The 14,590-nt window shown below is 40.5% G+C and overlaps 1 protein-coding gene across 6 annotated transcripts in view; it reads left to right on the forward strand.

Annotated features, from left to right (window-relative positions):
- pparg (peroxisome proliferator-activated receptor gamma) overlaps positions 1 to 14,590 on the forward strand; it is a 41,912-nt gene that overhangs the window by 8,446 nt on the left and 18,876 nt on the right. For 3 of the 6 annotated variants that reach the window (XM_085406775.1, XM_085406773.1, XM_085406772.1), the window contains exon 2: positions 14,176 to 14,472. In XM_085406775.1, the coding sequence (XP_085262901.1) occupies positions 14,181 to 14,472 (292 nt within the window). In that variant the 5' untranslated portion in view covers positions 14,176 to 14,180. Of the gene's footprint in view, positions 1 to 5,641; positions 5,737 to 6,349; positions 6,657 to 7,504; positions 7,800 to 14,175; positions 14,473 to 14,590 lie in introns of those variants that run through there. The other 3 variants (XM_085406776.1, XM_085406777.1, XM_085406774.1) reach the window with 3 other exon arrangements.

Consider the following 14,590-nt stretch of genomic DNA (forward strand, 5'->3'; position numbering starts at 1 on the left):
CTTTCACAGCTGGGATCATAAGCATATAGAGTGATGATTAACGTACGTGATCACCATATAGGCACATGTGTCACAGCATGAAGCAGTGATCTCACTGTCCTTGTTTGTCATATTATCCTCATTGTTTTTATTCTTGCTCCATCCTTTTGTTTTTTTTTTGTTTTTTTTTAACCTGTTTCATGTTTTCAGTGCTAGATGTCTGAAACATGTGTCTGGACTGTGCAACAAAGATAGATAAACTTTGTTCTCTTCTCATAAAGGAAAGGAGTGCCCCGGGCCGTGCTCCATTTATGCTGTGCACACATGTCCTTACATACATGTCTTGTACATGTGACACCATTGCTCACACAGGTAGTATTTACGAGTGGATGTGTAAAAATCTGTGTGTTTGTGACCATGACAACATGCAACCACTCCTTCCCCTTAACCACTGAGGAAGATCTTGAGGCTCAAGGGACTCATCAACCATTAACTCATAGCTATTTAAAGGAACTGGGTGAGAGTTCATGTCCTCAAATTATTGTGAAAACTCATGATTCTAAAAACAGAAGCATGTATGGAAGCAGATGCATACATAAAAAGCATTACAGCTAAAAAAAAAACAAGGCAGGTGCTCTATCGCTCTTTGTTTGGCTTTTCCCATGTGCTTATGTATAGCCTTCTAACCAGCAAACACAGCAGATGAAACGTTGTTATCTCAAGAAAACTGACCTGGAGATGCATACATGGACAGATGTTGATTTTGTGTCCATTTACATAAATATCAGTCATCCATCCAACTTGGTGTCACAGAGCCTGTGGCAGCTAATAGTGGGAGGGTATACTCTGGATAGTCAAAGGAGCTTGTAAAGAAAAGCGTCTGGACTTCTTTAAGTTGCTTGAAGACCTTTCACCTCTCATCCGAGAAGCTTCTTCAGTTCTTCAGTTCAGTTCTGAAGCTTCTTCTTTAAGAAGCAACTTAAAGAAGTCCAGACGCTTTTCTTTACAAGCTCCTTTGACTACGATGACCTGGATGACTGAGAACCTTCACAGACATATACTCTGGACAGGTTGCTAGTCTGCTGGAGGGCTCACACAGAGAGAAGAGCTGTATCTTGAGGGGAAATCCATGCAGGGACAGGGAGGACATGCAGACTACAGACAGTAAGGCCTAAGCCACCCAGGAGATTAGAACCAAGAACCTTCTTGCTGTGGCATGTCGGTGCTAACCACTGCACCACTGTGTCGCCACCAGTGGCTTGATATGTATTGTGATAAAGAAGGCAAATGAATGTTCCTTTGTTTCATTTTTATAATACAACAGTATCTGATTGACAGCTTATTTGATTATGAAATCCAAAACATTTCCTGCTCATAAAAAACTAGTATTACCAGATTGCCCCCCACCCCTTAAAAAATGAGCTTGCAAAAATGTATTTCTGACATGTAAATTCTTCTGTCTTATATGTTGTATGATGAACGTATGCATCTGTGTTTAGCTCTCTGCCTCCAAATGCCAGCAATATAACTCAGTAGTGTGCTTTATTTAATACGTTGAGTAGATCAGTAAGATAGAATATGGTCTTCAGAGACAGAGTTCTTGAGTTTAGGTTGCCCTCTTCTCACTCAAACAGTTCTCGCTCTTTCAGCAAGCGAGAATTTTGTTTGTTTGTTTGTTTCGTTGTACTCTAACTGTCAAAAGTCAAATGTAAAACAGTTCTTGCATGCACACTTACCCTTGCAAGAAAATCCGAGAAGGGCATCCAGGAGATGTTTTAGAAAGATCTTGAGCACATGGAAAGGAAACACTGCAGACATCGCACAACTTTTGCAACAATTTTTTTCAACCAAGGCGATGTCTAGGAAGAGCAGTCAGCCAGGACTAAGGTTTCGAAACATCTGCTGATCCCTTTGTACATCGTTTCCCATTTCTTATTTGTCTTGCAACATATAAGCAACAAACAAACGCAGCATATTGTGTATGCGTCCTTGCACATCTCACTATGTTTAATACGATCAAGAGCGTCCAGTGCTATAGGAGCCGCACTGTCATTTGACACAATGAAAACATATTTTGAACATCGCTGTGTGTACAGATGTGTGTGCATGGGTGATTCTGCCAAGCCATTGCACAGAATGACAGCGACCTTTTCAACGTTATAGAGTCATATGAGCAAAAATATTTGGTATATAAAAATAAATATATTTTTACTGGGACCCAGGCCAAGCAAAATGTGGTTACTCATTATGATTGTTGAGTGGATAATAAATAGAATAATATTTTAAGGATAGCTGATATGATGACTGATCAGCGGAAGGGATACTATGAGCAAAACCAAATGCATCTGGTGTTGGCAGGGCGATGTTGTATGACTGCTGTTGCACAAGTGAGATATATTATCGTTAAAAACCAAACTGCCTAAAAATGGGGAGAAAGAAGTAAACTAGTACAGTGGTCCCTTGCAATATCGCAGTTCACCTTTCGCGGCCTCGCCGTTTTGTGGATTTTTTTTAGTGCAATTTTGCATGCTTTTTTTTTTTTTTTTTGATAGAGCGCATTGTGTTCTGCGTCCCGATCGGCTGTAGACCATTGTCAATCAAGCTCCTCTGTCCCGTGTCTCCTGTCCAGTACAGAATGCATTCAGCTTGTCAAATTTACATAAATCATCGATCACTAGCAGTGTCTCTGAAGTTGGTTTCATTCTATAATACTGGAGTTATTTTTCTACGAAGGTTTGAACTTTGAGAGTGTTTAAACAAGAGAGAAAGATGTAAAAATGTTCATGCCTGTCTGAGAAAAGTGTATAAAGTGTGTAGTGAGGGGTTTTACAACCTAAAAACATCTATAATAATTGTAAAAAAATAAAGCTGACTTTGTGGATTTTGCCTATTGCAGGTTATTTTTAGAAAGTAACTCCCGCGATTAACGAGGGACCGCTGTATTATCTCACTGGAATAAATAATTTTTTCACCTAATCTTATCAGTCTGCAGCTAAGAATTAAAAGAGTAGTTTAACATTTTTGGTAAAACAGTCTATTTATTGTTGTTACAGCTTATGATTTACATTTCTCCAAGTAGTGACACATTTCATTTAGTAAGCTTTAGCGGTACTGGTAGGTGTTTTTATTTTTAGACATAGACATCCTTGATGCTTCTCCATTTCCTGTTTTCATGCTAACTTAAGCTAACTGTCTGCGAGTTCTAGCTCTTGTTTGATCATCTCAGTCAAAAATCACATCCTCTGAAATACCAAACTGGTCATTTAGGTTCATGTCGTAACCAGCTATGACACTAATCCACGTATTGACCAGTCATTCTCATGTGTGGTTTTCGCACATGTGTTCATAGTTTATAGCTAGTGTTCAAGCATGTACTACCCCGCCCTCACTGAGCTAATGCCACATTTGTGCTAGTTACATAATGCAGCTCCAAAATGTTTAGAGAGCTGGCAGCAAGAACGTAAGAACAATTATGCATTAATTATGCATTTTTCAGTGTAAACACTCAGAATGAACACAGAAATTAAGTATTATGCCACTTTCACTTTCGCATATGCAGATATGAAGTAGGTAATTTGCATATTGTGCCCCAGCGGGACAGTTGTTCTGACAAATCTGCCACATTGTGTTCTAATGTGTAGGTAAAGAAGATAATTTCCTACTGCAGTTCTTGGGTTTTTTTTTTTTAGGTCAAATCAGTGCCATCGTTGCACCCTGGCATTTGCTATAATGCAAGCCGAATCATAAACTATTTTAAGCTAGTACATCTCAACACCTTGGCTACAAAGACAAGTCTCACATTAAATTCACAATGAATAGCATCATTTTCTAATGATTGATTTCATATATACAAAGAAATCTCTGTTTAATATTGGTTAAACCAACTTATATGAGTATCAGCACGTATGATATATACAGAAACACGTATACCATGATGTACAAAGACACAAAACCTAGTCTCTTGATAAATGGAAAAACAGTTGTATGATATGGTCAGTGAGTCATTTTCGACAATTTCCCCCCACACACCTGAGGTTTCTCAGAGACAGTTTCAAGTTGTACCTGAGGTTTGTACCGTCAAAACTACAGTTCTCTGTCTCGTTCGAATTGTTAATCCCGGTGGTATATCAGCGAATGTGTGGGCAGCCACCTTGTAGTGTATGAGTTGTTAGATTAAGACGTGAATGGCCTCAAAAAATAAGTTATTTTACATGAAAAATGATATTTACAAGCACAAATGCTGCATTTTAAATCTGCCCAGTGTTTGTAAAATTCACTCTTATCTAACCATTTCTACATTTTTTTAAAGTATTTTTGCTTTATTTTGTTTTTTAATCTTTATAAGAACTGAAGACTTTAGTTCTTAGAAAATATTTGGGTCATTCACTATATTGTTGGAAGGACCGGTTGCTTCCTCTGCGCACACTCACTGTGAAAGTTTCAAACTAAACCACTCTCCTCCTACCTCTCCAGACTTGACCCTTAGGGCCAAAATGACAGGCTGTCAATGACTGTTTGATGTTAATATGCAAACAGAGACTCTGTCTCTGGATTTTTTTTAGTATGTCAATCACTTGTCTCTTTTTTGATATGCTAAATGCCTTTTTGGACATAATTTTTCTAGGTTAAGTTGCGATTTGTGCATTCTTGTGGAGTCACATGATGTACAATTGCAGATGGAAGCTGAAAGAAGAAACCACTTCTCTATTACTTGGCTTTGGAACGTGAATTTGGTCGAATTTCTCATAATGAGAGATGAAAATTTCAGTTCTTTCTTTAATATATAATTGAAACAGACAACAGATAAACTGAAATCAAACAGAATCTGTCTATAAACCAACTTGGAGTCACACAAGAAAAACAGTGTGCTGTAAAGAGCTGGAATAATCTATCAGTGCCATGTATTTGTGCATACAGAGACTGAACTATACAGGACATCTGTTGTATTGAGGAGTTTGCTACATTGTTGAAATCTGTTTAGATTAAATCTCAACAACAAAAGAGATAGTGAGCATCTGACCCCAGCTCATGAGGTTAAACAGCGGTGCTTTTCTTGTAAGAAATCAAATCAGGGAACTATTATTTTCATGTTAATGTTCTTGGGTTAGAAATTGCATGAGGAGCGAGTGCGTCACCATGGTCACATCGACACTGAGTGACTGAGCGGAGGGAGAGAAGTGCAACCAAAGAGGCATGATGAGCTTGCCTGTCAGTGTGTAGCAACAGGAAATCATCTGCATCTGATGTCTACCACCTCACACACACACACACACACACACACACACACACACACACACACACACACACACACACACACACACACACACACACATACACACACTTAGACACATGAAACTAGAAGAAAAACTGTATACAAGAAAACAACTTGAAGCACATGGCCACACATACACAAATATGCACTGTCTATTTAATACAGCAGCGACATGCGCACATAAAAATATATAAAAATGAATGACACATATAAAACTGACAATAAAACCACACACACAGACACACACACAGACCACATGATAGTTTGCTGTCTGAACTTTTGCTGAGCCCAGACTCTGTCAGAAGGAGAAAATGTGTGTGTAGTTCCCTTTCTATTGGTCATCACTTCCTGAGGAAAAACATGACCACACACACACACACACACACACGCTCACTCACAGTAGTCTCTGCTCCTGTCACTGCCACTGTCACTTCTTGGTCATTTAGCGGACACTGAAGACTCTGAACCAAAACAGGAGAAGCAGGGTGAGTGGACCGTGCTGTACCCCGTGCGTGCGCGTGTGTGTTGCTGTCATTCGGTTCATTATCTTGTCTGAACATTAGCTGCTTTGGATAGCCTTAATAAACCAACAAGTACAAAGACCAATCATGATCAGGAAGCTGCAGTTAAATCGTACATGTAATCGTGGCATCCAGTCAGTTATGTGCGAGCAGACAGCAGCACTGATCAGTGCGATACTAGAGGTCAGCCAGTTTTATTTGATTTGCCTTGACAGACCGTTTATCACTTTATGGACATGTTTTGGTGTGTAAGCAAGATTATTGCGATATTTGGTAGCATCACTGTGTGTGTAGTAAGAGCACCAATTCAGATTTTTTTTTTTAAAAATGTGTGTGGGGGGGTGTATTTCTGCTGCTAATGCGAGACTCCTTTCAATAGAACAAATTAAAATTATGATTAGCAGGACATTTTAGGATTAGAGAACAGCCTCGGTTTTGTTTTGTTTTTGTCTCTTTTAAAGAGGGAGGTGCATTTTCTTTGATTTATTCGTACTTATGTTAATTTTGCCTCTCTCCTGATCTGACCTCAGGTTGACTTAGTGTTATCAGTGCTCAATTTTCCTAGCTTTTGAAGTTGAAACAAAAAAAAGAGAGAGAGACAAAAATCAAATTGAAATCAGAGAAAGGTTGTCTGGATGCTGTTTTACTCAGAGCTGTGCCAACCAGACAAAACTTGTGGTTTCTAACCTCCCACTGTGTCAAACTTTGAAGATTTCTGGTGAGTAAATTCAGTACCAACCAAGTATGTGGGTTTTCAGACAAGAGGAGACTCTCGATTCTACTGACAGGGCAGTCCAAACCTCTGCCTGACACCTTGGGTGCACATGGTTTTCCATCACTCTCCTGTTTGATCGTTCAGGTGCAGAGGGGGAGGCCCTTTTCAGGTAATTCTGTCCACTGTGGCTTCACACCACCAGAATTTTTTTTAATGCGTATGATGATGATTTTTTTCTTTCTGGGTATTTTTTTCTTCTTTTTTTGCATTTGAACTGCATTCGGCCTTTTAAACTTTGCTGGGGTTTTTTAAGTACATCTCCTACCATCTCATATTGTAAACTAGATTGCTTAGTCAAATAAACCACAATATTTTTTACAATGCATGCTTTTTCCAGTGTCCCACAGCTTCCTTATGCAGGACTATCGAGGCAAAACTAAAGCGCACTAATCTTTTCAAAGAATTTGTGGGGACTGTGCAGACGTGCAGGCGGGCATATCTTTGTTTTAGTCACTGACAGCGAACCACATACTGTTTTACATGAAGAGGTCAGGAAGTCACAGAACTCTCTGCACTAACTCTCTTTCTTTCTCTCTCTGTCGCACTTCAACGCATTCATGTGCACAGAAAAGCTGGTAAAATAAACAGCTTACTGTGCAAGAAAGAAAGAAAGAAAGAAAAGAGGAAAAGAACGCTCTCTTCTACAGGGGAAATACTCTGCAACATGTCACTTTATCGTCAGGATCTCATAAAAGCAACGGCTAGAAAACTGTTAGACTGTTAGACTAAGGTTTGTTTAGTAACTATGCAGCTCTTCTTTGTAGTGCACGTCTATATTTATCTATTTTTCTTCACTTAGCTGTGATATATGAAAAAAAACTTGTTGCTTTTTTTTTTTGCAAGAATTTTTTTTCAGCTTTCATGTGGAAACAGAATATATTTCCAGCCACATGTGTTGAATGAGAGATTGCCTGGTTTGATATGCGTGGTTCAGCCCTTGCCTTCAGACAAGTTGAATAGTTTTTATTCAAACAGCAAAGATAAGAGTGTTACTCCCTTGAATGTAGCAGGGCAGGTTCTCCCTTTACTAAATATATGAGGCTGATTTCTGTGTTAACGTCTCTCATGTTCTTAACCGCTCTTTACTCTTGCCTGACTTATGTTGAATAGCACTCTTGCTGGAGTGCTGTTAAACACTCAAAAAGAAGAATTATGATGCTGGATCTTTTCTGACTGTAGGGGTTTTTTCTTCTTCTGCACATTTTGCATCTTTAAGTGTTTTTGTTACGCTTTGCTAGTAGTGCTTTAAAAGGTAAGTAAGAGGCTTGTTCCCTTGATTGTCAAAACAGCGCTCAAAGCTATAGACAGGGCTTTAAATGCTTTCTGTGAAGTAATCTGATCTCTTGCATTTTCTTCATTCTGTTTTGGACCAAATTATTGGCGCTGTGAAGAAATATGAACATTAAAAAGCATCACATTTGTTTTGCAACTCGGTCCCTGAAGGAAAGATTTCACATCTCTCAGTCTGACCCCCTGTTTTTCCCTCTTTTTTCCAAAGTTGCTGCATCCAGGCTGCGAAAAAACAACACGACACTCAACTCTTAAAGTTAACATTTTGGTCTTGCTGTTTCATGTAATAATAGCTTCTCTCTCCTCTAAAGTAAGTGGACACTTCTTGTCCCTGTTTGTATGAGCTCATTTCGCAGAAAATGCTGATGTGTCTCACTGTGTGTTTGCTCCCACACACACTGTCTGGCTTGTTCAGGTACAGCAGCCTGCCAGACCTGCCTGCCAGATTGCCGTTGGGCCTTTGTTATTAGGTCGCGAGTTAGGCAATAGCCAATAGAAAGTACTCCTACACACTGTACTCTTACATGGAAATCAAGTTCTGACTTGTGGAAATTTGAGAACTGGCAGGAAACAACTGTCACACGTGCTCACATGTACACACCTTTTGAAACATACTGCGTGTCCCTCACTAGTCATCCCTCACTTTTTATAAACTCTGACAGGTTGCTTTCCCACAAACCAGTCTGATAAAATCAGGTTAATTTGGTTGCTTTTGCACTGTAGCGTTTCCAAGAAGAGGAGCTATAGGGAAAAAACTTTTTACCTTTGATTGCAACATAATTTAAGCACCTTGGTTTAACTGCCACTTTGCAGCCTCCTTCCCTTTTTTTTCCTTCCCATGTGGTGGTGAGCACAGAGCATGAATTTCCTAAGATAAGAGTTTTTTCAAAGTCTCAGGGGTCCAGCTTGATTTCTTTTGGTGGTCTGGGAACTCGCTCTCTTTCACCCTTCCTACTTTATCTCTCTTGCCTTTTGTCAGAACTCACTCTCCTGCTAATTTTCTGTGTCCTGATGACTTCATGCCAACGAGAGCGCAAGTTGCTCCGGTGCTATTTTAGCTTGAGATCAGCTGGCAGCCGGCCAGCATATGGAAAAATATCCAGGTTTCTCTGTTTATTAATAGTCACCAGCTTCCAGGGCAGTGGAAGTTACAGCATGTGGACACGCAGATGCCTTCTCTCACTCGCTGTGAAACAATGTCACAGTTGATGTGAATTTTAAGTGGACCCCCTATTGATTTTCGCCACCACATTCCAAACAAGTAGAGAGGAAACAATATGCAGTTGAGGAGGATGAGGAGGATGTTTGTTCCACAGGGATGTTGTGCCAAGTAATTTGGAGCCATTTCAAGCCATTTTTATAGCTGGTGCTACTGTGCCACCTGAGTATTGCTATTTTGGCTTTGTCCTGTTGCATCATTTGTTGTATTCTTTTGTTACACTTATTTTTTTCCAAATTAGGCAGTAAAGGTTGATGAGCGGAGGGAGGTTTATTTTGAGATTTGGTGGTGATTGTGAAAGGTTGTTTGGAAGGTCACTGAACTTTTTCCTCTATTGATTATTTATAAATTGCCTGCTGTCCTCTGTGTTTTTTCAGTCTCTTCGGTTTAAATCAAGGTCAGAATTTCAGCACAGTCCTGTCACAAGCACAGGAAATATATCCAGTTTTCATTGCTGATGTTTAGAAAGACGCCGGATCGGCCTTTATCTTCCCATCATAAACTAGCAAAAATAAAGAAATCTAACAGACTGTTAGACTATGGACCCCACTGTGCATTGAGTCAAGTGTTACTTTAATCCAGTGAGTATTAGCACGTAAGATAATTTGACAATAACACAGCAACATGAAGAAAGTAGATACCCACTAGTGTAGCAGTGGATATGAGCTAAATATTCACATATAGTCATTTCTACCATAAAAGTAAAATTGGAAATAAATAACATTAAAAAGTGCAGTACATATCTGATTTAAATCTGCCAGTATATATTTGGGGTCGCTCTCTTTTATGAATCAGAATCAGAAAGGGTTTTATTGCCAAATGTTGAGCGGGTTTACAACATTAGGAAATTGCTGCAGTGCTTTTATGGCATGCAATCTGCCCCCAGTGTGTACAAGTGTGTAGTAATAGTGCTATGATGCCATTTATTGATTAAAGCATTTCTGCTCCTTCCATGTTGTTACTTGTTTTTTACATAAACCTCCTTAGTTTTGCTGTACAGTTGCATATTTTACCATAAAGCCAGAGCAGTGTCGACATTATGCTGAATTGTGCTGATAGATAACCAGATAACCTTCTGGTTAGCACGACAGCAGAGCATGTGCAGGTCAGACTTTAGGAAGTACTCCTAATTTCTCTTTAAAACTTGAAACAGATCACTCATCGGCTTGTGAAAGTAGTTTTAAAGCATGACCCCACTGGAAAATTACAAAAGAAATGAAAATGTGGTAAAAATATTCTGCGCTCACAGTCATCTTAACCTTTGGTGAGTTCACTGGTCCAATTCTTTGCCTAGAAAAAAAATCTATTCTGTCATTCTCCTGGTTTGCCTCTGTAGTCTATTACATTTTGGATATTTTTGCACCTTTTTTAAATGTGGCTAAATTTCTCTGCGAGGGTGTAGTTTAAAGTAGCTTGTTTATGCCTAAATTTGTTGTGTTACCTGTAAGGGTGGGCCGGTTTAGGTTTAGTAATGGTCTCTTTTAAATGGGTATCGCTGTGCTTGTTAGTTTACAACCTCTGGGCGTAGCCTGTGTGAGTACAAGTGCATTTCTTTATTTATTTATTGATGTATTTATAGGCAACACCAAAGTGACTAAGTGACTTGAGCCAAATGTCATAGTTGGTTACCCTCCAGTTAATACGCTCTAGTGACGACCCTGAACCAGAATCTGGAGTCCATTCAAGATCCTGTAGGTTCCTGCATTGCAGTCCTTTAAACTGTTGCTGTTTTCTAAACTCGTAAGACTTTTGTGCTGAAATTCTGACCTTTATTTAAACTGAAAGAACCAAAAAAAAAACCCACTGTGGGCACTTGGTATATAATCAATAGAGGGTAAAGGTTGATGAGCTGAACTACAGAAGCTGCCACCAGATCTCAAAATAAACCTCCGCCAATCAACCTTTAATGTCTGATTTTGATAAATATATCAGCCTCCCTGGGAAAGTCTATGCAAGGGTGCTGGAAAGGAGAGTTCGTCCGTTAGTCGAACCTCGGATACAGGAGGAACAATGCGGTTTTCGTCCTGGTCGCGGAACACTGGACCAGCTCTTTATCCTCTCGAGGATACTTGAGGGTGCATGGGAGTTTGCCCAACCAGTCTACATGTGTTTTGTGGACTTGGAGAAGGCATTCGACCGTGTCCCTCGGGGTGTCCTGTGGGAGGTGCTGCGGGAGTATGGGGTGTCTGGCCCGTTGCTATGGGCCATTCGATCCCTATACAACCGTTGCAAGAGCTTGGTTCGCATTGCCGGCAATAAGTCGGACTCGTTCCCGGTGGGTGATGGGCTCCGCCAAGACTGCCCTTTGTCACAGATTCTGTTCATAATTTTTATGGACAGGATTTCTAGGCGCAGCCAAGTGGCGGAGGGCTTTCACTTCGGTGGCCTCAGAATGTCATCTCTGCTTTTCTGAGGCCATGGTTCTCAGCCGGAAAAGGGTGGAGTGCCCACTCCGGGTCGGGGATGAGTTCCTGCCCCAAGTGGAGGAGTTCAAGTATCTCGGGGTCTTGTTCGCGAGTGATGGGAGAAGGGAGCCGGAGATCGACAGACGGATTGGTGCTGCAGCTGCAGTAATGCGGACGCTGCACCGGTCCGTCGTGGTGAAGAGGGAGCTGAGTGTAAAAGCGAAGCTCTCAATTTACCGGTCGATCTACGTCTCTACCCTCACCTATGGCCACGAGCTGTGGGTAGTGACCGAAAGAACGAGATCGCGGATACAAGCGGCAGAAATGAGCTTCCTCCGAAGGGTGGCTGGCCTCTCCCTTAGAGATAGGGTGAGAAGTTCAGCCATCCGGGAGGGGCTCAGAGTAGAGCAGCTGCTGCTCCACATCGAAAGGAGCCAGCTGAGGTGGTTCGGGCATCTGACAAGGATGCCTCCTGGGCGCCTCCTGGGGTTGGTGTTCCGGGCATGTCCCACTGGGAGGAGGCCCCGGATAAGCTGGAGGAGGTGGCCGGGGAGAGGGAGGTCTGGGCTTCTCTGCTTAGGCTGCTGATGGATATATATATATATATATATATATATATATATATATATATATATATATATATATATATATATATGTATATATATGTATATATGGTGTGTGTATATGTGTATATAGTTTGTTTTTGTTTTTTCAAATAAATATATTTAATTCTACTACTGGACAAAGAGTGGTCTCTAGTACTAGAAAAGCGTTGCATAAATGCACTCAAGTGAATTGTACTATCCTTAGCTAGCTGAACGTTTCCACAATGCGAGCATAGAAATGTGGACCTCAGTGGCTTATTGCGGTGCCAATTAGTTTCCCCTCCAGCGGGTGTGGTTTTCAGAGAATGACTTCCTGTCTTTATTTGTGAGCTTACTTGGAACTTTACCAATGAAAACTTCAAAAAACACACATTCAAGAAACCGCAGTTTTGAGCGTAAAAAAAAAACCCCATGTAACCTGTAACCTGTTTGCAACAGTCTGCAAAAGTCAAATTTTTTCCATTAATACTGCTTTTCTAATACATTATCATTCTCATACTGCGATTTAGAGTGGACGCTAATTGTTCTTCAGAAACAGTTTCATCTTAAAAGATGCGTTATGGCAGCATTTTGACCTGCTGTCGGTTGCTGTTGAGCAGTTTGACATTGTTTTGCAGTGATAAGATTGCTGCAGCGCAGAGCCAGGGATGAATTTGCATGTCATTAAATCGGTGGCAAAGGTTTAGATTTACAGGTAGGCCATTCTGAGAAAGTAATGTTCTATATAATTTTGATATACAGCGATGTTTGGGTTTTTTTTACAGGTTTAATAATTGCCAGGGGGACAAACTTCAACCCATATGAGTGGCTCATTTTAAAGAGCCACTGTCTGGGAAGGCCATTTAAATAGCCTACATCCTAAAAACAACATATTCTACAACTTGTACATTACATCAGGGCCTTGTGCAAAGGTAGCCAGGCTTATAAAGGCTTGTATGTGGTTTGCTTTCATGTGGACTGCAGTAACCTCGGACTAGCGGACTTTGATCATCTGGGCTTTTCTTTTTTCCTTCCAATCTTTGACCATCTGCATTAGAAACTGAAATGACACAAGAACTTTAATTTATTTATACTAACAACAAGCTGAATACCCAGAGGGAGCCTTTCAGTAGAAATCAAGAGATTGCACACTTTGCTTAGGAAAATGTTTTCTCAGTGTCAACAAATCCCATGAAAAAACATTAAGAACCAACAAAGACGTGGATCATACCCATTTGTCATTGTAGCCAAAGCTTTTTTTTTTCCATGTAACTGTTAGCAATGATTAGAAACCCATCAAAATGCGAAATCATGGTCCTGGCTGCTGTACTTTGGCAAGTGCAACAAAGAGAAAACAATAAATGCACCTTTTTTAAGTTGTTTTTTTTTTTTTTGCTGTTGCTCCTTTTAAAAAATAATTTAATTCTCTGACCTTTTTCTGAAGATGCAGAAAAAGTGCAGTCTCAAAGTATGCAGAGACAGACAAAACATTCCAATGAATTAGTTATCAATTAGAAAAATAGTGGTAAACACCAACTGTTTCCTTTAATAGATTTGCACAAGATAAAATCTTCAGCAAAGGAAAAGTAAAATTCCTAGAAGTTGAAAAAGATACTGTTCAGTTTTTACCACCAACCCAGTCCTTAAGACCAGAGAAGTTGCCGAAGCTAAAGGCCTGCATCCTTGGCCTGCTTTGTGTGTCCTGTGGTTGGGCAATCGCACAGCAAGCACCCAAACAGCAACAGAGGAAGGCAGTGTTTTGAGCAGAAGAGACGTTCCTCAATGCCAGAGTTCATTTTGTACTGCCTGTGACACAGTGTTCCCTGTTTACTAGATAACAGACACACTGCAGGAATGAAGTAAAGCACGACGGGTACTCCTTGTAGTGTTTTTAATGGAGTGTGTGCGCACGCCCAAATGTTTAGAATTTTTCTGAGAGGTCCTTTTTAATTATTAACAACTGTACAACAGTGCATGTGGACTTGTCTGCGTGTGCTTTTATTTTCATATACAGTTTTCTGCTTCCTTTTATTCTCAGTGGTTATTGTTTTTCTAATTATGTTAAGTTAAATTTAGCTGGCAACTGATTTTTGAATTAACTCGCATACTTGCCTTTTCTCTCTCTTACAGTAGACATGGTGGACACCCAGCAGCTCCTGGCCTGGCCTGTTGGCTTCAGTCTGAACACAGCAGATCTGCCAGAGCTGGAGGACAGCTCCCACTCGCTCGAAATGAAACATTTGTCCACGTTTGACTACGCCTCCATTTCCTCCTCCTCCATCCCTTCCTCCCTGTCTCCCCCGCTTGTATCCTCCATCCCTTCCGCTGGCGTGGCCTATGACCTAAGTCCACCGCAGAGTGAAGAACACCTGACCAACATGGACTACACAAACATGCACAGCTACAGGACACAACCAGACATGTTCAGTAAGCACATTGACCAGAGACGAATGATATAAATGTAAAATATACTTTAGGTGTAACAAAGCAAGCGGTGACCTGAATGAGATGTAGACTGAGATTAAGAGATGTGCTGCATGCATCA

This window comes from Rhamphochromis longiceps, linkage group LG5 (assembly GCF_057381845.1).
Source record: "Rhamphochromis longiceps isolate RC_006_pf linkage group LG5, R_longiceps_female_GT1.1, whole genome shotgun sequence".
In the NCBI taxonomy this organism is placed as follows: Eukaryota; Metazoa; Chordata; class Actinopteri; order Cichliformes; family Cichlidae; genus Rhamphochromis; species Rhamphochromis longiceps.